The 23344-nt window shown below is 43.6% G+C and overlaps 4 protein-coding genes across 4 annotated transcripts; 2 read left to right on the top strand and 2 right to left on the bottom strand.

The window, feature by feature from the left end:
* Nucleotides 1-5188: 5188 nt before the first annotated feature.
* On the top strand, nt 5189-6838 carry LOC311050016 (sodium/hydrogen exchanger 9B2-like; the record flags this gene model as incomplete). The annotated part of the gene is made up of 1 exon (XM_084063983.1): nt 5189-6838. The coding sequence occupies one exon, from the start codon at nt 5189-5191 to the stop codon at nt 6836-6838; it is 1650 nt and encodes a 549-aa protein (XP_083920109.1).
* Nucleotides 6839-10251: 3413 nt separating this feature from the next.
* Nucleotides 10252-10710, top strand: LOC311050224 (nucleoside diphosphate kinase A-like; the record flags this gene model as incomplete). Its single annotated transcript, XM_084064207.1, has 1 exon — nt 10252-10710. The coding sequence occupies one exon, from the start codon at nt 10252-10254 to the stop codon at nt 10708-10710; it is 459 nt and encodes a 152-aa protein (XP_083920333.1).
* Nucleotides 10711-16265: 5555 nt separating this feature from the next.
* LOC311050225 (ATP synthase-coupling factor 6, mitochondrial-like) lies at nt 16266-16589 on the bottom strand (the record flags this gene model as incomplete). Its single annotated transcript, XM_084064208.1, has 1 exon — nt 16266-16589. One exon carries the CDS (start codon nt 16587-16589, stop codon nt 16266-16268), a length of 324 nt encoding a protein of 107 aa, XP_083920334.1.
* Nucleotides 16590-20359: 3770 nt separating this feature from the next.
* LOC311050015 (exopolyphosphatase PRUNE1-like) lies at nt 20360-21501 on the bottom strand (the record flags this gene model as incomplete). The annotated part of the gene is given in 2 exon segments (XM_084063982.1): nt 20360-20908; nt 20911-21501. Coding segments are annotated over 2 exon segments (1140 nt in total).
* Between the last annotated feature and the right edge of the window lie 1843 nt (nt 21502-23344).

Here is a 23344-nt window from a genome sequence, read left to right as displayed (position 1 = left end):
ACGCAGCTTGCCATTTCCATAAAATTGCACACGCACATTCCCACTAGAGCGAGGAAAAAATGCCACTTGAAAATGTTCAAATCAGCCTCATGGTGGCGCTATAACAGGCCAATTTGCATTTTTAACTATAACTGCACCGATGAAACTTTGCACGCACACTCCCTAGAGGCCAAGGAAAAACATCTGCACTGCATTTTTCACATTTACCTTTTACAGCGCCACCAGGAGGCTGACTTATGTAAAATACATTTTTGGAGATTATTCCTTCAGATTCTGTCCAAAAAACACGCAAATTGGTACACGGTATCTCCATAGTCATGTGATTCTGTGCATCTGTCCGATATTTCATATTCCATCCTATTTGGCTTACAGTGGCTTCCAAAGTTTGCAGGATTGGTCAGTTTTGAACAAAATGCTTCAAAACATGAACGCAGTGTAAGATTTCCGTCAAATTTTGCATGCAGATCCCGACTAGGCCGAGGAAGAAATGCCAACCCTTTTCACATTCACATTGGCCTGTTATAGCGCCACCAGCAGGTATAATTTAGCAAAACACATTTTTGGAACAAAATGCCTCAAATCATGAATGCAGTGTCCGATTGCTGTGAAAGGCCTAAGAAGAAATGCCACCCTTTTCACATTGGCCTATTATAGCGCCACCAGGAGGCCACAATAACCTGCCTGACCTGGCGGAAACTTGTGGTCCAAGGAGCAGTTTTTCTAGTTGGGTTTAGCTTTTGCTTGCATGATCTTGGGCCTGGTTGTTTTTCTGCTGTTGCTTGTTTGCCAGAGTAGAGAGACTGGATGTTCTAATTGGAAAATTATACATTAAGTTGGAACTTGGGGTAAGGTGGGGGTGGGGGAGACCTTTTCGAGTTGAATTTCACTGCGTAGCCTTATGTAGATTATCATATCACGGTCAGTGATTTTTATCTTCACCCTGCCTGTCATCAGATACCTCCCTCCAATCTCCTTTCATCCTCTGTCTGTCTGTCTGTCTGTCTGGGGTTCAGTATTAGGGTGATAATAGAGTATATATACATGTTCAGCACCAGTGTCTGAGTGCTGTAGTTTGTCTTTGGAAGCCATATTCCCCTGGGACCCCAGAGCTCAGACACACACACACGCACGCAACATGCACACGCACATGCGCGCAAACACACACACGCAGGCAACATGCACACGCACATGCGCGCACACACGCGCGCACACACACACACACACACACACACACACACACGTGTACATGTGACATACACAAATGTATAGTCACATTTTTGTTTATTATGTATGTGTTCTTTGTATTTTTAAGAACCTTATTCTGTATTGGAATGAGCAGGGAATTTATATTCTAGGAACAGACCTATCCCATTTTCCGCCACAAGGTGGCAAAATCGTCTGTGAGACAGGTAGCTTTAGCTGGTCAGGTGACGACACCAAAACTGACTCTGTCTCCCGTTTTTCCCTGTTTGTTTAGGTAAATGATTTTAGAACATACATATACGTATTAGAACATAACACATGTTCAATATGAGCACTTTGTAATGTATAACAAAGCTTGTCTTGGTTTTATGCCAGAAATGTCGTGATTTGGTATTAGTTTGTTGTGTGTAGTTGAATCTAGGTCTAAGCAGTCAGATTCATGGCAGCCATTACTGCTGCTCACAAATGTGTCCTGTAGTGTGTCACTTATTTTTGCTGCTCCCTTTAGTGTTAAAAGCTCCTGTTGTAGTGTTTAATGTGTGAATGTTTATTTTTGTTTTGATATAGTTAATTAATCCTCTCCAGTAATGCCTTGCAATGTGTCTTTGTAATCTGTCCATTGTGATGTACCAATGCAGTATGGACCTTTTTGGTCAAATTCAGAAGCAAGTGATTTTTGATTGATTTCATGTGCATGCATAACATGTTGATAGAACATTTAAGAAGAATTAATTCTTAGCAGTAAGCACCATATTATTGGTAAAAGCCAAATAGAATATTCCAGCTTATTGAAGCTGTGAAAACAAGTAAACGCATGGGAATGTGAATATGGAAAAGATGTGTATTTTGTGAACATGAAACTGAAACAAAGAAAGACAAATAAATGGTGAATATAAACTGCAATATTGTTAATACATCAGATGCACAAGGAATAGAGATTGAACAACACCAAAACTGACTGTCTACCGTTTTTTCCCTGTTTGTTCAGGTAAACCTGCAGATCAGTTTTAAAAATATAATCTGTACTAAGCCACACCCCTGCGTGTAACACACACACACACACACACACACACACACCCACCCACCCACCCTCAGGACCTCTAAGCTCTGGAACAACCTCCCAGAGGGGATCAGACTAGCACGCATGCAAAAACACCGTTTGCTAGAGCTTTTTACTCCCTTAATCTGTGTGTTGCTTGAGTGTTTTACAATATATTATATTTAAGATCAGGGGTCCCTAACCTGGGGGTATGTAGCCCCCACACCCCCCATCACTGAAGACCGAATCATCCAATTCAGTCTTCTGTTTCTGCTGTGGCAACCAAAGTCAAAGTCTAACTTGCGGAGGTTTCAGAATGTGAGAGCAATTCAAACCTGATTCATACTTAGTTGTGCACCGGCATGGCACGCTGGAAATAGCATATCTACAAGCTCATAACGCATCATGCTGTGTCACATTCTGAACGTAGAAATGTGACTCTTGTTTTGCCCATTTTCGTCTGAAGTACTCCCTCTTGTGGTATAAAAATGCATTGTGAGCTAAATGGCTGAGAATTCAGAGGCGTTACAAAGCACCGAGCAGCACGTTCCAGGTCAGGTTAGATTTAACATACTGACACTGCTATTATCATATGGAATTAATGCAATTCATCTTTCATTAGAATGGGTGAAGTGAACTAGCCAACAACTTGTAAAGTTTAGCATACATCCTACAGAAAACCAATTATCATATGTATGGACGGATTAATCAACAGAAGAAACAAAGGCAAATTCACATACCGCTAATAAGACAATATCAAATACAAATATAGCTGCAAGCAGCAATAAACGGGTTCGAGGCATGATAGGCAAAAAGCGATATGGAACAATAGCACAATAAGACATAGAAACAGAATGGATTGAACTTGAGACAAAGCAGACCATGCAACTAACAAATGAGCATTCTCAATAGCTGAGCAGAGTGCTGAGGGATGGTGGCTAGCAATCCAGGGTTAAGGACCTCACTCATGGACACCTAAACCCATGGCCACAGACTGGAATCAAACGTTCAACCTTCGGACCCACAGGCTGTCACTAGTGATTGAGCTAAGGCTTCATCCAGCCTGACGGTGTCTGTTGAAGATCATAGACTCTTGCCTTCTGCCATGAACCGAGCCCCTGTATCACTGACACTAAGATCAGTGGTTCACAAAGCATTTACCAATAGAGAAATGTGATGTCTCCTCTGTACCAAAACTAGTGAAAGTAGCCGATCTACAAGCTCACAAAGCGTTGCTATCCAAAAAGTTGTGAGATTGTAGATCGGCTATTTTCACAATGAAGTAGGTCATACATTGAAAATAACTACTCTCAAATAAGCATTTCATGTTATCTTTAACAATTGCACATGTATTCATTGATACAGTCATGTTGTGTGCAATGCAATTGAAATGAAGTCTGCATGAGGTGGGACTTGAACCGGCGACACTGTGGTTGCAAGGCAGATGGTTAAGCAATCAAGCCATTGGACCAACTGACCTGAACCGGTGAAAAAGGAGCTCAAACAGATGACACAGTTTCACGCAAATTGCTCAAAAATCCTGGGTTGAAGTGTTTTTCAAACTGCTCAAAATTGCAGACAATCTAAGGGCGGAGCTTACAGGTCAAAGTGATAGATGTGTTCCTCATGAGTCAAGGCACATGTGTAAGCAAGTTTCATGGCTGTCGGCCAAACGAGGCATGACTTTTGCCTGTTTTAAGTTTGCATTTAAAAAAAAAACTTTGACCAATTGGAGTAAGATTGGTTTCAGTAATACTTGGAATGACTCTCTAAATTACTGCAAAGTTTCAAACAAATGTGAGTCTGCATGTATGTGTTAGGGGCAGATGAATAATTGTCATTTTTTTTGTCATTCAATCAAAAAAGTCATAAAACTGCAATATTCATTGGCTCATAAAAGCTTAACGTTTTCACTGAGAAAAAAATCCAGCCCCATAAATCTGTTGGTATAGGTCCAAAGTTCATGTGTAGAAAGTTCCGTGCAGATTGCTAAAAAATCCCAGGAGGAGTTTGATTTTAACTGCTTTTCATATAATTCAAAATGTTCAGAGATTTAAAGGTCAGAGGTCAAAAGTCAGATTGTGAAAGTTAGGCATGTGTGTATCGAAGTTTCATGTCTGTAGGTCAAACAGGGCATGAGTTGTACCTGTTCAAAGTTGGCAATTTTCAATTGATTGCTACAGCGCCACCCTTTGGCCAATGGTTTTGAGTTTCGTGCCTTGGTAGAGTTGCATAGCTCTCTACCATATTGCCGAGTTTCATAAAAAGTGACCACACGGTTAGGCTGTGACAGAAAAAACGGCGGAAGAAAGAAAAACTGTAGTGATACAAAGAGGTTTCGAGCCTATAGGCCTCGAACCCTCAATAGATAAGTAAAAGAGAGTAATTTGTTATACATTATGGATGAATAATTAATACAGATTTCATCTGTAATTTCAGCCGTCAGTGACCCATGATTGACCCATGATTTAACTGAAAACACATTATAATCCAATATTAAGAAATTAACATAGTGACATCTGTGGTGTGTTTGTTAGTGTATTCTTTGTAATATTGTACAGAAATCTGGGAGCGACTGTTAAAACGGCGTCTTATGGTATCCATGTTTGTTGATATCCAGTTGCCATGGTTACCCAATATTTGTGATCATAGTAGAGTTTGTCTGTCTGGAGGTGTGTGGATCTCCATATTTTGGCAAGACTGACGTCATATTGACATCACAGCTTAAATGTTTACTACACATTCGGACAGCATTATCAAGGGTCACAGACACTCTCAAAGCCTCCAAGAGAAACTGCCTCCAAGAGAAAGTACAAAATAAAATATTCCCCCATAGTCAAACCTGAAACATTCCTGCATCGTCAGAATAGGAGCTTGTTGTGGGCAGAACAACAAGCTCTTATAAACAGAACTTAGAAGCAAGAGGTCCAGAAATAATTGAGTACAATGACTGGGCCAAATCCGGTGCCCAGGCCTGTTCCCAGTCCAGTACTAGAAGGAATTGATACACCTGCTGCTAACTATCTAGATCAGTTGAACATGAACCACATCCAGGTGGCACTAAATCGCTCCTCCTCTCCAAATGTGACAGAGGGGACCACCTACTTCCTTCCTCACAATCCCCTGGAGGATACTGGCACCAAAAAAGATCCGGCAGTGGTCTGCTGTCCACTGCTCCGCAGGTGTTGTCCATGTCCACCAAGTGGCCTTCTGGCCTCCCTCATTACCGAAGTCCTTTTGGCCGCTGTGCTGTTGGGAGTGGCGTGGTCCGTCACAGTGAAAGAGTTCCCAAAAAACAGCCTGTTTGGCATCACAGTGATTTTCATCTGTGCAGTCACTGGAGGCAAACTGGTGGCCCTAATCCATTTGCCCAAACTTCCACACTTTCCACCTCTTCTTGGAATGCTGCTGATGGGGTTCCTGCTGAGGAACATCCCTGTGGTAACAGAGGCTGTGCATGTTGACTTCAGATGGTCCTCCTCCCTGAGGAACACCGCCCTGGCTGTCATTCTGGCTAGAGCAGGCCTGGGATTGGATTCTTCAGCTCTGAAAAAATTAAAGGCTGTTTGCATACACCTGGCACTGTGGCCCTGCTTGATAGAGGCCAGCACCATGGCACTGGTTTCTCATTATCTCATGGGCCTGCCCTGGGTGTGGGGCTTAATGCTGGGTTTTGTTCTTGGTGCCGTTTCTCCGGCCGTGGTGGTTCATTCCATGCTGCTACTTCAGAAGGATGGCTATGGTTTGGAGCAAGGAATCCCCACCCTCCTCATGGCGGCAGGCAGCTTGGATGACATCCTCGCCATCACCGGCTTCACCACGTGCCTGGGCGTAGCCTTCGCCACAGGTAGCATGTGGTACAATATACTGCACGGCATACTGGAAGTAGTTGGTGGCATGGTTGCTGGGATTATCCTTGGCTTTCTCATCCAGTACTTCCCTAGTGTTGACCAAAAACACTTGGTGATGAAGCGTTCCTTCTTGGTGCTGGGCCTGTCTATGTTTGCAATGTTTGTCAGCGGTATATTAGGGTTTCCTGGCTCTGGAGGCCTCTGCACCTTAGTGTTGGCTTTCCTGGCTGGCCTGGGCTGGGGTAAGGACAAGGCAGGTGTGGAGGAAGTTGTGGGGAGGACATGGGATGTGTTCCAGCCACTACTGTTTGGCCTGGTAGGAGCAGAGATCACTATCTCACAGCTGGAGGGACACACAGTCGGACTGGGCATAGCTTCTTTGCTCATTGCCCTGCTGGTTCGAGTTCTCTTTACCTTTGTCTCTGTGTTGTGTGCGGGCTTAAACTTGAAAGAAAAGGTATTCATTTCTATTGCATGGATGCCCAAGGCCACTGTACAGGCAACTATTGGCTCTACAGCATTGGACATGGCCAGGGCTACTAATGATGTGGTTCTGCTGAAGTATGGCATGGATGTGCTGACTGTGGCAGTCCTGTCCATCCTTCTCACAGCCCCCATAGGAGCCCTCCTCATAGGCTATTCTGGACCTCACTTGCTGCAGAAAGAAAATAACACAGCCTGGGGAACTGCAGCCGCAGCTGAAGATGACAGTGAAACTCCCATAACCTATGAAAGTACCCTCTGATACCATACTGTAATCAAATCAAACTTTAATAGTATAGCACATTTACAACAGCCCAGAGCTGACTAAAGTGCTGAACATGGTTAAAACAAGGCAATTCAAAGCATAAGGAAACATCAACAAACAATATGCATTGACACAGGACAACAAAAAAACAATGCAGAGTTAAGACAGAACAGGAGAGCTAAATACAACTAAAAGCAAGAGAGAACAGGTGAGTTTTAAGTAAGGTTTTAAAAGCCCCAATCGACTGGGGAGAAGCAACATGTTCCAGAGCTTGGGGCCCGCAGCCGCAAAAGCACGGTCACCCCTGCTCCTCGTATGAACGACTAGCAACAACTTGTCCGCAGACCTTAAAGCCCTGGTTGGGATATAGGGCTGGAGTGTATCAGAGAGATAAGAGGGCGACAGGCCGTGAAGGGATTTAAAAACTAATAACTAAGAACCTTAAAATTGATTCTAATATTAACAGGGAGCCAGTGGCCAGAACTGGGGTAATGTGGTCACGTTTTTTAGTGCCAGTGAGGAGACGGGCAGCTGCGTTCTGCACCAGCTGCAGACGCCTAAGTTACGCCTGATCGATGCAAGTATACAGTGAGTTGCAATAGTCTAGTCTGGAGGAGATAAATGCGCGAATAACCATCTCCAGCTGTTTTGGTGGGAGGTAGGCTTTGACCTTGGCTATGAGTCTTAGTTGGAAAACCTTGTTTTGACAACGGAGCTAATGTGTTTGTCTAGTTTAAAATTGTTGTCAAAAATAAAACCAAGATTTCTGGCAGAGGAGTGGATGTTTGAATCTAAAATGATCAGGGAGTTGGAGGGTAGGGAAGGATGATGGCCAAAGATTATAATTTCAGTTTTGTTTTCGTTGAGGGTGAGAAAATTGGCGTCCATCTAGCCCTGACCTCGCCGGGCGGGGTGACGAGTCGTCGGGTGACCACCGCAAGGAGAGTGTCGTGGACAGTGAGTGGGGGAAATTCATCATTAGCCAAAGGGGAGAATGTATTGCTGGTGTTGCTGGGTCTTGTGAGAGCCGGAGACAGCTCTCGCAGCTGGGCGATGAGGTAGGTTAAGGTGACATGATGATGATGATGATGTGATGTGATGTGATGGTGGCCGGGGGTAGAGAAACAGCTATGGCCAGTAAAATAGACCAGTAGCAAAACAGGTGCAGGCAGAGAAATGGCATGGATTAGCGGCTGAGCAGTGGTCCGGAAGTACACTTATGCGCGAGGGTCACAAAAAGGTTTCCCGTTGCGAAGAGTAGTCTCGAGGTCAAGTCACACAGGGTTCGATGATTCGGTGAACTTGTGGAGGCCCTCGGTGGATGACAGCTGTCAAACCGGCTACCGCTAGCACCGGCCAGCTAGCAGCAGGCTAGTAGCAGTGATCCAGGTGGGGGCAGGTCGACGTAGGAGCTTCTGTGTATTTAAAAGTTAGAAATAGTGTGATTGGAGACAAACAAAGCTAAGTGGTGGCTGTTGTTAGTCACAGCTGCGACCACTGCTGGCTATTGGACCAGCAGCAGGCAGCAACGGGCTAATAGTGGCACAGACATGGAAAGTTTAGAGCCTCCAAAAGTGCACCCGATTGTTAAAGTTCTGTCGGTTACAGCGAATAGACAGATAAAACAAATACAAAAACCACACAACGATAAGATAGGACTTTTGGAAAATAGTTAAATTAGTCCGTTAGTGGAGGAGCTGCTGTCGGGAGAGACAGCCTGACAGCTGGAAGTGACAGTGTCTGTAATCATTGGTGGAAGGACCACATATCTATAGTCTCATAGTGGCCATCTAGTACAGTATGTGTCCTTATGTGTTTTACAATCACTTCTTGGTGCTTGACATTCTGTAGGAATACACGTTTCGTACCATGGACATGAAAAATGTTGTCTCTTAAACACGTATTTCAGGAGGACACAAACATAGTCCTTTTAATCTGTTTCATCTTCAGCATGCACATGCACGCATGCACACATACATTGCTGGCTATATAGACAGATTATTTTTTGTTTTGTTTCTAACGTGGACATTGGTTTTGCAGTACTATTGCTGGAAACCATGGGTCCTGGACAAGGCCATCCCAGCTCAGTGAGAGCATACCGATTCCCTTGTGAGGATGAAGAAAATCCAATGTGAATCATTCACAGGCAAATGAATTAAAAAGGTTTAAATGGAGGTGGGACATGTGCCAACCATGTAGGCTTCAGTCCAGTGTGTTGACAATACTGGATAATCTGATAATTAACTACAAAGACTATGAGTTAGCAACAGATGGTGAGTTTTCTCCAGTTGTATTTTTTTTTTTAATTAAAATGAATTAGGCATTAGACTGTTTGGGTAATGTTTCATGGCTATAAAGTTGCATTAGCAAAAAGGTGTTAGCTATTATTAGCATACACAGGACATATTTGCCTCAATAATCACTAAACGAGTGTAAACTAGATTGTCCACCATTTAGATCTTGTAACACAAATAAATAAATAAATAATAGTAATGATCTGCATGGTATAACACAAATCTTAAAGAGGTGGTGCCATGGTTTTGCACTTTTTCTGTTTTTCATGTGTCTATGAGGTTGATAGAACTTCATTAAGGCCCCTGGTGGTGTTTTTATGGTGTTTTATGCCTTCTCTTACTAGTTTCAGTTTCTACCTGGAGGCTGAAACCTTGAGGGTCAAACGTGCCAATAGAAAAACAGCGCTTTAGTGACATAGTAAAAACATACCCTCCCCCTCATTATCATAACACAACAGGTGTGGGCATGTGGAGGAGGAGGGACTAGGACAGGTGGGTGGTGCTAAGGTGAGAACCAGGTATACTTAATGAACTGGAGGCGTGTCCACATAAAAACATAATTTTAACAATTTCTGTACACCTTTTTGAAAAAAATCTTCCTCCTAGTATAACCATAATACCTGATGATTATGTTTTAAGGGGGGGGGGGGAAACTCACTGATGGCACCCCGTCTTTAAACTTAAACTAAACGGATTGTTCAATCTTTACAAAACTCACAAGATATGTTTCAAAACACTGTTGAACCATGTGTACAATTATTGTAGACTGGAAAGTGTCAAGTAGCCGGATCAGTCATCTTCCAGTACTATACCTGTTAAAAAAGGCATTGTGCCATTTCTGTTGATATCAAGTTGCCATAGTTACCTGATATTTCTGATCAGAGTACTTGAAGGCCAGTCTGGAGCCATGTGGAACTCCATATTTGGGCAAGACTAACATCATATTGACACAATATTTGAGGCAGCACAGCTTAAAAGCTGACCACATGGGCTCTGAAGGTATCATTGAGTGAAAGAGTTATTCTTGACCTTTAAGGGAAATAAAACATTTGAAGGAATAAGGCTGTGAGGTTGCTGCTACAAGTACAACTGGAGGGAGGTTCACTATCAATTATCATGGCTGAGAATGAAGAACGCACCTTCATTGCCATCAAGCCTGATGGAATTCAGAGGGGACTTACTGGAGAGATCATCAAGAGGTTTGAAAACAAAGGATTCAAACTTGTAGGCTTGAAAATGACCCATCCCTCTCAAGATCTTCTAAAGCAGCACTATCACGACCTCAAGGACAGACCATTCTTCACCAGCCTTGTCGACTACATGCACTCTGGCCCAGTAGTTGCCATGGTGTGGGAAGGAAAGGAAGCAGTGAAGACTGGCAGGGTGATGTTGGGTGAGACCAACCCTGCTGATTCTAAGCCAGGGACCATCAGAGGAGACTTCTGCATCCAAGTCGGGAGGAACATCATCCATGGCAGTGACAAAGTAGACAGTGCCAAGCAGGAGATTTCCCTGTGGTTCAAACCAGAGGAGCTGGTGAGCTGGACCAGCTGCATGCGTGAATGGCTCTATTAACAGAGCTCCAGCCACGACCTTGACCTCAGGCATGGTTAAAGACCGGTTCACTTGCCTCCGGGCCTGATTTCACCCAACATTAGAGGATGGAGTAAAACAGAAGAACTGTTTGGAAACCTGTTTGTTGCATTCCCATTGTCAATACTCTTGTCATACTGTGCCTCTGATTGGTCTCTGTCGGCCTGTTTGTGGTGTATTCCTGTGGTTCCATTTCTGAGTTCAATTCTTTATGAGCATTTCCTTTCCCAGACCTGAGTTACCGTATATTCCTTATAAACATTGATTTATCCTGATATACAGTAAATGCACTGTCACTTTTGATTAATTAATTAATGGAGAACACATTTCCAAAAAAAATGCACTAACAACCCCCCCCTCCCCCCCAAAAAAGAAGCATGGCAGTTGCAATATATATATATATATATATATATATATATATATATATATATATATATATATATATATATATATATATATATATAATAATTAACTAATACACTAGCAACCAAAAGTATTAGTTGCACGGCAACAGGCCGCTAGCTTGAACAATCAAAACCAGAACTGTACAGTGGCAAACAAGTCCTGCATGCATAGCCATTGTAGCAGTGTTAAATAAAACCATGTCATACCTGGAATCAGTGCACCAAACGTATAGTGTTCAGATGGGTTGCTAACAAAATGTCTTACATGGAACTGTGAATTTGCACATGCATTACAGCTACTTGTGTCAACAGTTCTCTTCAGGCTCATCAGGTTTTAAGATGCAAACTGGAGAATGTATTATTTTCTTAACAAGGCACATGGCGCAGGGAGGTGCAGGCACAAACAACATCCACTTGTTTATGGATGTAATGCTGTCAGAAATCTGGGCATAGGCACAAACAACATTCACTTTCAAAGTCAGCTGTAATTCCACGCGTGATCTGTTGATCTGTTTTCGGAGTGCCGAAATTTATATTTTGGCAGCAGACTTCACTTTATAAGTTTGGATTGCTACTGTATACGGTCTAGAGAGCGGATATAGAAACTCAGTGTGCATGCATGTGTGGAAATTACCAAATGCAGTAGACAGGATCTAAACCGAATGTGAGCACTAAACAGTAAAAATATGTGAGGTTAGCAGCAGCAATGCGAGGGGCTTCTCTGCAGCCCCCCTGGTCAAATCTTTTTTTTTACACTGAACCATCTCTAAAAATATTCAAATTGTTTCAGGATTGACAGTTTTTTCTTTCCAAACATTGGCAATTGCCTTATTGTGGCTCACAATATCTGAAGTTGTCCTGCTCCTGAATTATGCTAGTGGCAAGTGAGATTAAAAATACGCCCACTTACAGTAGACTGTGTCCTTAGAAGGATGCGGCCCAGCTTTGAGAGACCTTTAATCCCCCCCTTTCCCACTTGTTTGCCCACTGCCTGAAGCTCAGTGAAACCCACTGCCTGAAGCCAGCTACTGTCACTGAGAATTCACATCTAATCATGACATTTAAGATGTGGTGACGTACAGTATGAATGAATGAAATTTGTATTTTCGTGTCATGCCACCATTTTGGCCCATCCCATATGGGATTATATGACACATTACACAGAAAGAAAACAAGACATTAACAGTCCATTAACAGTCCTTCCTTATAACATACCAAATAAATAAAACATGCGTACAGTAATTATGTGAACAAAATAAGAACAAAAACAAGACAATGCCATTTTACATGTAAATGGCCCTCCTCCTCATTGACCAGCCTTGTCAAGAAATGAAGCAAATGAAAAAATGTCTTGTTGAAATAGACGTTTCAGTTTCTCTGAGTCATCCAACCAATACAAAACAAAATCCTCCTCAACCGTGCCTACATATCTACCCGTCTCAATATGAAGATCAAGTATGCCAGCCCTGATTTGAGCACATAGGCTTCGTTTCTTTTTTGACAAATGATACAATACATAATTGTCTGGACAATAGACATGCTTTATCTCACAATAAGTGCAGAGCTTTGGTTTATTCCATATATCCAGAGCCCATCTGTCCTTTACTTGTTGAAAAATATTTTCTTTTATTACCATACTCTCTACTTTTTCTTTATGAATACAATCATTATAAGGAGCTTGGTAAAGCCCGTAGACTGTTTATACAGAAGTGAAGGAACAACGGTTGTGAGCGATTGGATCGCTCCAATATGATATATCCCTCTGCGGCGGGCGGAGGCATCCGAGATAGATTACCAGATTAATCTGCGTACGAACCGTCGCCCTCTGTGACTGCCTAAAATCCCTACGTGGCCCAACTGTCCACCTCGTGTCCTTCTGGAGGCGCGCTAGAACCGGAATGGCGATTGGGGTGATCCAATCGCTCACATAACCGTGGTTACCTACGTAACCATCGTTATGTAGCGCTATATTGGATCACTATAATATGATAGACAATACCAGATTACTCGGTGAGCTAGGAAAAGGAACAAAGCACAACACACCTAACAGAAGGGGTTGGGCTGAGGTCAGGGGAACCCCACGGAGCTGTGCCCAAGAGGCAGCCATACCTCTGGCGGAGTGTGCCACCTCCAGGACAGTCGGGCACAGTAGCCTGAATGCCCTAGTAGGGCGGCAGCCGACGTCGGAATCGAAGTGTGCAGCCCGTTGGTACCGTGTCCAGCACCCAAGGGAACTCCACTCGTCCCAGTCTGCATTTTGGGCCTGGAAGAAAACAGCCTACGTCGGCCGATGGTTGTAGCCTGAATGTGTGCACACGTCTCCATGTTAAACATGCATGCGCGCGCCTCCATGTTAAATTTGACACATGCTGGGAAAAACACATTTTTCCTTTCCGGAAAGATTACAGACATCTGCAGGATTGCTGGACTACCTTTGCATTTTGGATACGATGTTCAGAAAAAGAATTGGACATGGGACTGCATACTCCAGTATTAGACGCACATAGCCTGTGTAGATGTAAACCAGTTCTCGATCTTGGACACCAAATTTCTTCAACAACCCAAGCATGAAGCTAACCTTATAACTCACAGGCAGAATGGGTCTTCTATGTGAAGAAATAACTTGTATTAAGGCTGATATCGGTCCGAACGGACGATGACAATTTGAAATTACTGGACCTGGTCCAAAACGGACCGAAGGATAATTGGACCCAGTCCAAATCGGCCCAGAGGAAAATTGGAACTGGTCCGAAACGGACCTGAGGATAAATGACATTTATCAGACTCTAGACCCGTAGGCCTACTGGACGGGTCTTCTATGTGAAGAAATAACTTGTATTAAGGCTGATATCGGTCCAAACGGACGATGACAATTTGAAATTACTGGACCTGGTCCAAAACGGACCGAAGGATAATTGGACCCAGTCCAAATCGGCCCAGAGGAAAATTGGAACTGGTCGGAAACGGACCTGAGGATAAATGACATTTATCAGACTCTAGACCCGTAGGCCTACTGGACCCGATGCACATTTATGCTCATTTCACGTGGCTTTGAGACAAGCTGTCTGTGAGTGTCTCTTCCTCCACCCCAGCATAGCCTTAGAAGGGGAGGTCTCAGTCACAGTACATTTTCACTGACTTTCTTACCGCCCCCGCAATTTCTAGCATTAAATCATACAATCTAATGACAGAACTCACCCGAAATCAGTCTCTTGATGTAAACTTTTTACAAGTATGATGAGGGGTAATGCACACTTTTTATTTACATTTCCGAAAGAGTGTAGCCGTCTATATGAGGGTCTGTCTTTCTGTCTGTGTCTGTCTATCCAGAGCTAATCACACAAGCCACTGGACCGATCAACGCCAAATGTATTTATTTTATTTTATTTTTCTTTAGAGAATAATTAATTTACATTATAACATTTCAACAACCGTTCACAGAATAATGTGAATGTGCAAAATTATATTTTGTTGATTGTGTTCCATTTTAACAACAGTGCTTTATGCCAAAATAAACATATTTTGGGGGTGCATCTGTTCCAATCATAGAGTTAAAAATAATAGAGGGGGCACCGGAAATCCCTCCCATCCACTTGTGTTGAGTTGCTCACTCAGCCCATATTCCGGGTTGGGAAATGTGATGGGCGGGGCCTATTTGGGGCTTCTGTGACACGTTTTGCGTCACGATGCGCAACCCGTCCGCAAGCTTGTGAGTCGAGGCCATTGGTCGAAACCGCTTTCGCCCGTCTGTGACAGTGGCCCACGCCGTTTTAAGCTACAGTACCTATGAATGGCCAGCATGTCCAATGCGCTTCAATGCAACCTCTGGGTTCTGGGGGCTTAATCCTTCACCTTCACCTTCACCTATCCCATAACCCCGGAGGGTCGTTGGGGCACCACAGACGATCTGTTGACCAGCTCTCTCCATCCCTCTGTCCTCGGCAGCTCTCATTGCCTCACTGAGTTTCAAGTGAGTCCATTCTCCGATGTTATCTTCCCATCTTTTCTTCTGTCTCCCTCGTCTCCTGCCACCTTGTACGGTGCCTTGCAGGATGGTCTTTGCAAGGCCTGAGAATCTGTGTCCGTACCACCTCAGTTTTCGCTTTATGACAGTAGTAAACAGGTCATCATGTGGGCCGATGGCTTGGCTGATCTTTTGCCGGACCTCCTCGTTGGTGACATGTTGGGTGTAGGAGATACCTATGAGTCTTCTGTAGCATCTCATCTCCATGCTCTGTATTCTCTTCTGAAGCTCTGCTGTAAGGGTCCAAGTTTCACAAGCGTATAGAAAGATTGAGATGAAGTGAGCGCATTAGTCTAATTTTTGATGCCAGACTGATGTTTTTGTCTTTCCATATGGGCTTGAGTTTTGCCAGGGCAGCAGTTGTTTGAGCAATTCTGGCAAGGACTTCCCGTTTGGATCCCTCATCGGACACAATTGCTCCGAGGTATTTGACACTTTGTCCAGTGCCTGTCCATTGACTTTGATGTCTGAGCGGATGCCATTGTTGTTGTTGTTGGTCATCATTTTGGTTTTATCTGCATGGATTTCCATTCCATAGGCTCGGGAGGTGGTATCAAGCCTTTCAACTAGGCTAGCCAGTTCTGCTTAATCCTATCCTATATTAAAATTGCCATGTGGGTGAGTTGACAGTGGACGGTAGGCATCACAAACATGTCCATATATGGAGACAACTTAAAACTAGATTTGAAAGCCGGGTAGCGGCCTGAACATCCTACTACTACAATTGAAATTACCTCCAAAAGTACGTCCGGGGTTGCTCAACACGCGATCACTCCACTTGCCCCGGATCAGTGCTCTAGCTAATACTTAGGCTTCTTTCCCCGCCTTCAATGTACTTACACAATGTACAATTAATATAAAACTACATTTTAACATGTTAGCCACAGTAGCTTTCCTTCCTTTTGGCCGCAGCAGCGTTCTTCTTTGATCGGGCCTAGATGTGAGGGCCACGAAGTGGCCCAAACCTCTAGTAATAATAATAATAATAATATAAATGGTGGGTGATGTCTGACCACCGGTGGACGTCACAGAAGTAACATACCCATATATGGAGACCATAAACTAGATGTTACCAGACCTTCACATCTTGTGACTTGTGTCCCACACATTCACTTGGTCGTCTCCTCAAACTTGGGATCAGGGAATTTGAAGTAAGGGAACTTGGTGAGGTCTCCTCCTCCATATTGTCTCTGCAGTTTGGTAGTTTCTTCACTCAGCTTCTTCTGGTAGGAGGCGCCTGCATCCACAATGCCACCTGCAGCCTTGCTCTTGTTGTTGTACTCACGGATCTTATCCAGGTAGAGTCTCTGGACCGGGTCCAAGTTTTTGGCCTGGTTGAAGAGGACAGCGGAAATGCCAATGTTCCTGCGCAGGGTCACCGCCATGGCAGAACACAGGGGCGAAGGAAGCTGGAATAACTGCAGAAGCGCCATTATGATTGGGTGACACTCTAGAAAACAGATTGCACACTTATGTAGTGTAAAACGTTATGTGTGCAAAAACTATATGTGGTCTAGTAACGGCGTGGTTTCTTGTGGATCTCGGACTTCATGTGTTTGATGACCCCTCTTAGATGGCTCTGCTCTGAAAGAGGCTAGAACGCTCTCAGATTTGATATGCTAGGACTCAAAAGTGCTGTTTCTTGATATTAGTCTTTGTGACCCTTGAAAGCCCTATATATATCTCCAGAATCAATGATGTCATCATATACATTGTACAGCGGTTTAACTTGAGCAAATCGTGCACTTTTTGTAAGAAGCGTGAAACTTTCAGCATAGTTAGTATATATGCCATAATGTTCATTTTCAGACGGGGAGGGAAGTCAGATTTGACCTCTGAGGGCCGTGAGAGGTCAAATCCAAAATGGCCGCTAGTCCAACTTAAGTTTGGAACCACAGTAGAAAGATGTTTAAAGTATCATTTCCAACTAAATAGGGGATGCCTTTTCATTTGGTGATACTTTCGAGATCACCAGACTTCAAGGAAATGCATTTAGGTCGAGGTCAAGGTAAAAATGTGCCCAAAAACATAGTGCAATGATTTCCTCAGAATCAACAAATGGCAGTGTAACAAACATGGGTGTCTTATATAGGCGACACTTATTTACTAACTATGCTGAAAGTTTCACGCTTCTTACAAAAAGTGCACAATCTGCTATTCCGCTCTACTAACATGTCATCCTTGCATGAAAAGGTCAATGACGTCATCATATACATCGTCCTTGAACAATTTGGGTAATCTGAGCCCCATTGACATCTATTGTATTGACACCTAAGTAATTATAAGTAATTAAATAAATGTAAAACGTAAAGATGCCGCTCCTTCCCTTCCTTCAAAACTCTACTCAAAACCCACCCCAAAATATTTTTTCCCGGCTGAGGTCTGTTAAGATCTCAACCATGCTCAACCTGTTATGGATTTTATTTCAGCACTTATCTTTTTATTGTAAGAGAGAACTCTTCTCTCTTTCTTCTCTCTCTTTATTGTAAGAGAGAACGTAAGTAAGAGAGAACGTGAGAGTGAACGCCCACAATTCAACGTCACAACCCCATTTGAGCCAGAGCAGCCATGGGAGCACGCACGCAGTCTGAGCTCTCTGTGGCCGCACTGTCTGGAAACGGCAAACGGAAAACTCGCCCCAAAACACGTCACCCCCATTTATTTTGCAGACAAGCGGTTCTTGTATTAGGTTTTCTTGTATTCTTGTATTTGTTTTACTGAGGTTAAGTTTAGGAATAAGGTTAGGTTTTGGCACCGTGAGGTAACGTTTAGGAATAAGGTTAGGTTTAGTTTAGCCATAATTTACTGAGGTTACGTTTAGGAATACCAGGTGAATACCGCCGGATTTGCCCCAGGGCGACTGTGTTTTGGGCCGAGCGTTAGTTACGTCGGTATATAGTGTCCAAGCGGCTCAGAAAGAGTTTTCGCCGCAACATAATTCCACAGCTCAGGAAATAGCCTTAACCTTATCCAGACTCTACCTGGATAAGGTTCCCTATACTCAGTAACATGTAGGTGATACATATGTCTATCATATGGTTTTATTGAAAGGCAATCAAAGGCTAGATCGAGCTTAGAAAGCAAACATCGGGTAATGTCCAGGCGCCTCAGTGCGGCTGCAGAGTGAGACTAGGACACTCATTTATGACATTGTGCATTTGTTCAACACTCAACTCTTAGCAACAAAGTTTATTTTCATACAATAAGCCTATAGATTACATTTCAATGATGCAAGTAAATAGAAAAACAACATTTCTGGGTCCAATTAGTCTATTTTTGTAATAGAGAGGAATGGTCACATAGTCCCACCTATAAACATGTTGTTGACCAATGCTGACAGCTTGTCAGCAGGTGCTTTCATGAATAGACTTGGACCAATCAAATAAGTAAATATATGCAGTAGACCACATTTCCCAACCCAACCTCAGGGGCTGCCAGACTAATATAATAGGCCAGTCAGTCACATGCCTATATAGTTGATCAACTATTCACTCTTATTATGAGGGAATATAGTTGGGACAAATGCGTATTTGGTGTATAGGCCAGTAGCAGTGCTATCGAGCCTATAATGCTGGAGGAGGAGGGGGTGGGGGCAAGATGTCCACTTCAATGGTGTAGTATGCAGGCCATTCTGTTGTATAGTCAGGTCTCCTCCCTCTATTCAGTTATTCTACTTTGATACTAATGTGAACAAAAGACATAGCCTCCTACCTTTATTAACGTGATAACCCTTGTTATTGCCCACCTAATTAGTATCCACAATATAAACGGCACACACACCACAGTTCTGCTACTGCTTTTACAATTGAAAAGCCTAATCAGCATGTATTTACCCAGTCATGGGATGCATAGCAAGTGTTACCCAACACGGTAACACTTGCTATCTATGCATGCCATGTCTATAATGCATTATAAACATACTTAGAATGTATTATAATATGCTTATAACACTGTGTATAACTATAGTTATAAGAACTCATAAATATTCATAATGCTTTATAACAATGATCATAACACATTATAAAGCATTCTATAATGCTGCTGAGGACAGCACTACGTAGGCTACGAAAAGCCTTTCTAAATTAATTTGTTACGTGCGGTTTCCCGAAGCTAGTTAGGCAGACACGTAACGCCGTGCTCTTTGAGAACCTACGACGGTGGTGTTTCCCGAAGAAAGTTAGATAGCACGTAACGCACAACCAGCTGCTACTAATGAGGGTAGAGCGTAGGTTTGGCCGGGTCCCAGCTGTGTAGGAGGCTCTTACGCAGCTGGCGTAGGCTACGCACGACCTGAAATTGCTTTAGGACAACCCGGCTCTTACGTGCCTGCTAAGGTACTGCGCAGCCTGTGTGGAGAGGCTCTTACGTGCGGTGTTTGGGAAATGGAAGAGGAAAGAGAGAGAGAGTAAGACATGAAGTAGTGATCAGAGAGTTTCTTACCCTTTTCACTGGAAAGAGGAGTGACGGACAGGTTAGCAGTAGAGCAGCCTCTGGTGAAGATCAGGTCCAGTTGGTTGCCCTTCTCGTGGGTAGGGGGAGATGGGGAAAGGACTAGGTCGAAGGCAGCGAGAAACGACAGTAGTGGGTCTAGCTGCTTCTCGGTCGGGAGGTTGAAGTCGTGTGGCAAACTCGCAAACTCGCACCAGAAGTTCGATGAAATACATTGCAGGGAATGAGAGCCAGCTGGACCATCTTATGAACAAACACTATTTCTGAACGATTGTGACCTTTGTCATAATCGGTTCAGGAATATAAAATAAGACATATCACAGGTTGTTTTGTGATCACTGGTTTTTCGATGTGCCCAGTACGTAGTTCTATTGAGGCATCTAACAGCGGCAGGCATTCAGGCTCGGTACTATCGCGATATTTGGTTGTCAGACTGGTAATGATGGACTTGCGACACTTTGGGACATTCATAAACTTACTTTGTGCGCTTTAGATACCTCTATACAATTATACAGTGTTCACTGTATACAGCAGAAAACAATGTGTGATATGACTTCTTTTATTTTCCTGGACCGAGTATTTTACAAAGGTCTCAATCATTCAGAAATAGTGATTATTTATAAGCTGGTCCACCAGGCTCTCATTGACTGGAACGCATTCCATCGAACTTCCGGCTGCCACCGTTTGCCACCCTGTGTGACAAATCTGCCAGCTGGAATTGCTGGATAGAGACATCCAGCAATCCTTCCTTAATTTACCTTCCTTGGTGTCTATGGAGACTAGCTCCGCCCAGCTCCCGCCCCCTTAGGAAGTTCTTGATGATGGGAAGGAGCTTTTTGCGCGAGGCCAGTGCGTTGCCTTGGTGATAGGCCTTCACGTGGGTATAGGGACTTCTCATTGGACACAGTTTGAGGCTGGGCCGGACATCTTCCAGAGCCTGGCTGACCTCCTCTCTATAGAGGGCACTGTGGCTGTACACAGCCAATTGTCTGAACGGTTGCTGCTTGTTGTTGAAGGCTATGGCCATGGCTATCAGCACATCATAGCCATGTTTCTGGCAGAAGGAACTCAGATCCTGATCCAGATCTGCTCGTTGGAGAAACTCCTCCAGGGTCATGTATATAACTGAAACAGCCAGGTTCGAGTCTCCTCCTGACACTGTCTTCATGTCTTTCAGTAACATCTGCTTTGTGCTCAAACCTGAGACGTCAAACTTGGCATTCTGGAGGGAATGGAACAGAGTGTCTCTCTGAGGTAGGTTGGGGAAGCGTGCCTCCAGCAGGGCAGCTATCTCACTGTCTTTATAGGAGTCACCTTCCTTGCCTCTGGAGCCATGTTGACACAGTCTAACATTATAGTACCATACAGTAGTAAAGCTAGCTGCTGGTCCAGGATGTCTGCAGCCTTCTGGACAATACGCTCCATTACCAAGGTAACGCAGGAGCCCACTGTCTCCACCGTAACTGCGCAGGAGGGGGAGGGGTCTCTCTCCAAAAGGTGGTGGTCGATGACCTCCACTACTGCCCCCTCAAGGTCACTATCAGAACTGGGCAGGACATTGTGGTCTACCAGGGTCAGCTGCAGCAGTCCGAGGCAGTGCAGGTGTCTGAGGTCCAGCTGATCTCTGAACAGCAGCAGGTTCGGGTTCAGACCACACTGTCTCAACAGGAACAAACTGTCACTCCGAAGCACCAAATCTGATTGGATCAGGTTTAACATCGGCAGGGGGAAGAGCTCATCACTGGGCTGGGTCTTAAACAGGAAGTAGGCGTAGGCCAGAGCAGACACCATGGAGTCCAGATCACATGCCTCATTCCCCAGAATGACATGGAATCTTTGACTGCTGTCTCTGTTCCCCTTCAGTAAATCATGGCAGCTTGTAAGGAAACTCTCCATTTGTGACCTTTAAACTGAGACTGGCCCTGCAGCCTCTTATATGGTGGGAAAACCAGGTGGGCCAGAAGACACTCCACTAATGACACGCTCTGCCCTCTAATCACTCTGGAACACAAACACCAGATTAGTAACCATGACGACCCCAGGGTTGTCACAGCTACATGGAGTCAACATGGAATGACAGCGGGGAATATTAAAATAGAGGATGTAATGTGAGAAACCTCCGTTTTACTCATCCACACAGCAAATACTGCGTTTTTTAAAATAATCTTCACTGTGGCCGGAGTTTTCAAGAAAGTTTCCAGAGAAAAACACGTTTGCATGTGGACGAACGCCCCCAAACGCATATCTAGTAGTTTGTATGTTAAGCAAACACTAATGAAAACAAGCGTTGATCAAGTCATCAGCACAATTTATCATGGAGCTAGCTCGCTAAAACATTCTAGCTGCCTTGCACCAGCTTACAACAGCAGGCATGTGCCTTGTTTACCACAAGCAAACTAGCAAGCTACCTAACAATCAGCATTGGAAAATATGCATTTGGTCAATATTCCATATAGTTTTCAGATTGATAATGTAATACTATATCTATTTTATACAGCCATTCACTTTTTTCCTCTTCAATAGGTTGATCAAATTCTCCAATTATTGGAGAAATACTTGTTGTGCAGTATGAATACACCATCTTTTATGCATTGTTCAGTGCACTATAGGTGTAAATGCACTTGACCTGCACTTAAGCCTATTGCACACAAAGCTCAATGCACTTGAACTGCACTTATGCCTTTTGCGCTCAAGTTCAATTTACTTGCGCCTTTTGCACTCCAAAATAATATAACGATTTTAGGTATCCAATACAGCTTTTAGGTTTTCACCCATGCTTTTTGGTTTTCAGCCTTTAGTTCAAAAAGTTAAACTTTTAATTACCATATTATCTTAGGATCTAATAGAGCTCATATAGAGACCTTTAAAATAGTACATAAAAGTACATTTCACCAAAAATGCCACTTACGCCCTTTGCGCTCCAAGCTTTCGATTATGCTAAATTGTGAGTGTGTGTGTGTGTGTGTGTGTGTGTGTGTGTGTGTGTGTGTGTGTGTGTGTGTGTGTGTGTGTGTGTGTGTGTGTGTGTGTGTGTGTGTGTGTGTGTGTGTGTGTGTGTGTGTGTGCGTGCGTGCGTGCGTGCGTGCGTGCGCGCGTGCGTGCTTGTCGCTACCAGCTCACTGCCAGCCAATGTTCAGGATCAATTGGGTCAAAATTGGTGGTCTTTTTAATATGTGGCTCCAGTATTGCTACAAACTCGGCAACTGAAATAAACCTTTAACGATCATATGCTGCAGATAGAAGGGGGAAAGGCGCAGTCCAGACCCTACAGAGGTTGGAACTGGAGACAAAAGAGAAGTTAAGTTTCTTTACTTTGTCACATTTGTGACAAATAAGACAAAAGTGGAACTAAGGTGTCCATTCCCCTTTGTAAACTGATTACTTCAGAATGCAATAGTGGTTACAGTGTCGCCATGGATCAGTCTTGATCATTTAAAGGTAACCTCTCTTGTTGCTCAACCCAGTGGACAAGTGCCACTCGTCAAATAGTATGTATTTTTAAATGAAACTTTTGATGCTTTTTCAGTCGAGCGACACTTGCAAGGGCATGCGATGGTGTATAAATTTGCCTTTACTCTCCAGTAGTATGGAGCCCTGAAGGACCAACCATATGGGGTTCAAGTGGTTAAGCTAACTACTTTTTATGTTCCACTGGATTTGTTCACTTTGAGTATCCTAAAATAATAAGAGGAAAAGAGGAAATTCTCTGTTACAAAGAACTTAGTGCATTACTGTATGT

The sequence above is a fragment of the Gymnoscopelus microlampas genome (assembly GCF_963454915.1).
Source record: "Gymnoscopelus microlampas genome assembly, chromosome: 8".
Taxonomy (NCBI): Eukaryota; Metazoa; Chordata; class Actinopteri; order Myctophiformes; family Myctophidae; genus Gymnoscopelus; species Gymnoscopelus microlampas.
This window is presented reverse-complemented; position numbering and strand designations above follow the sequence as displayed.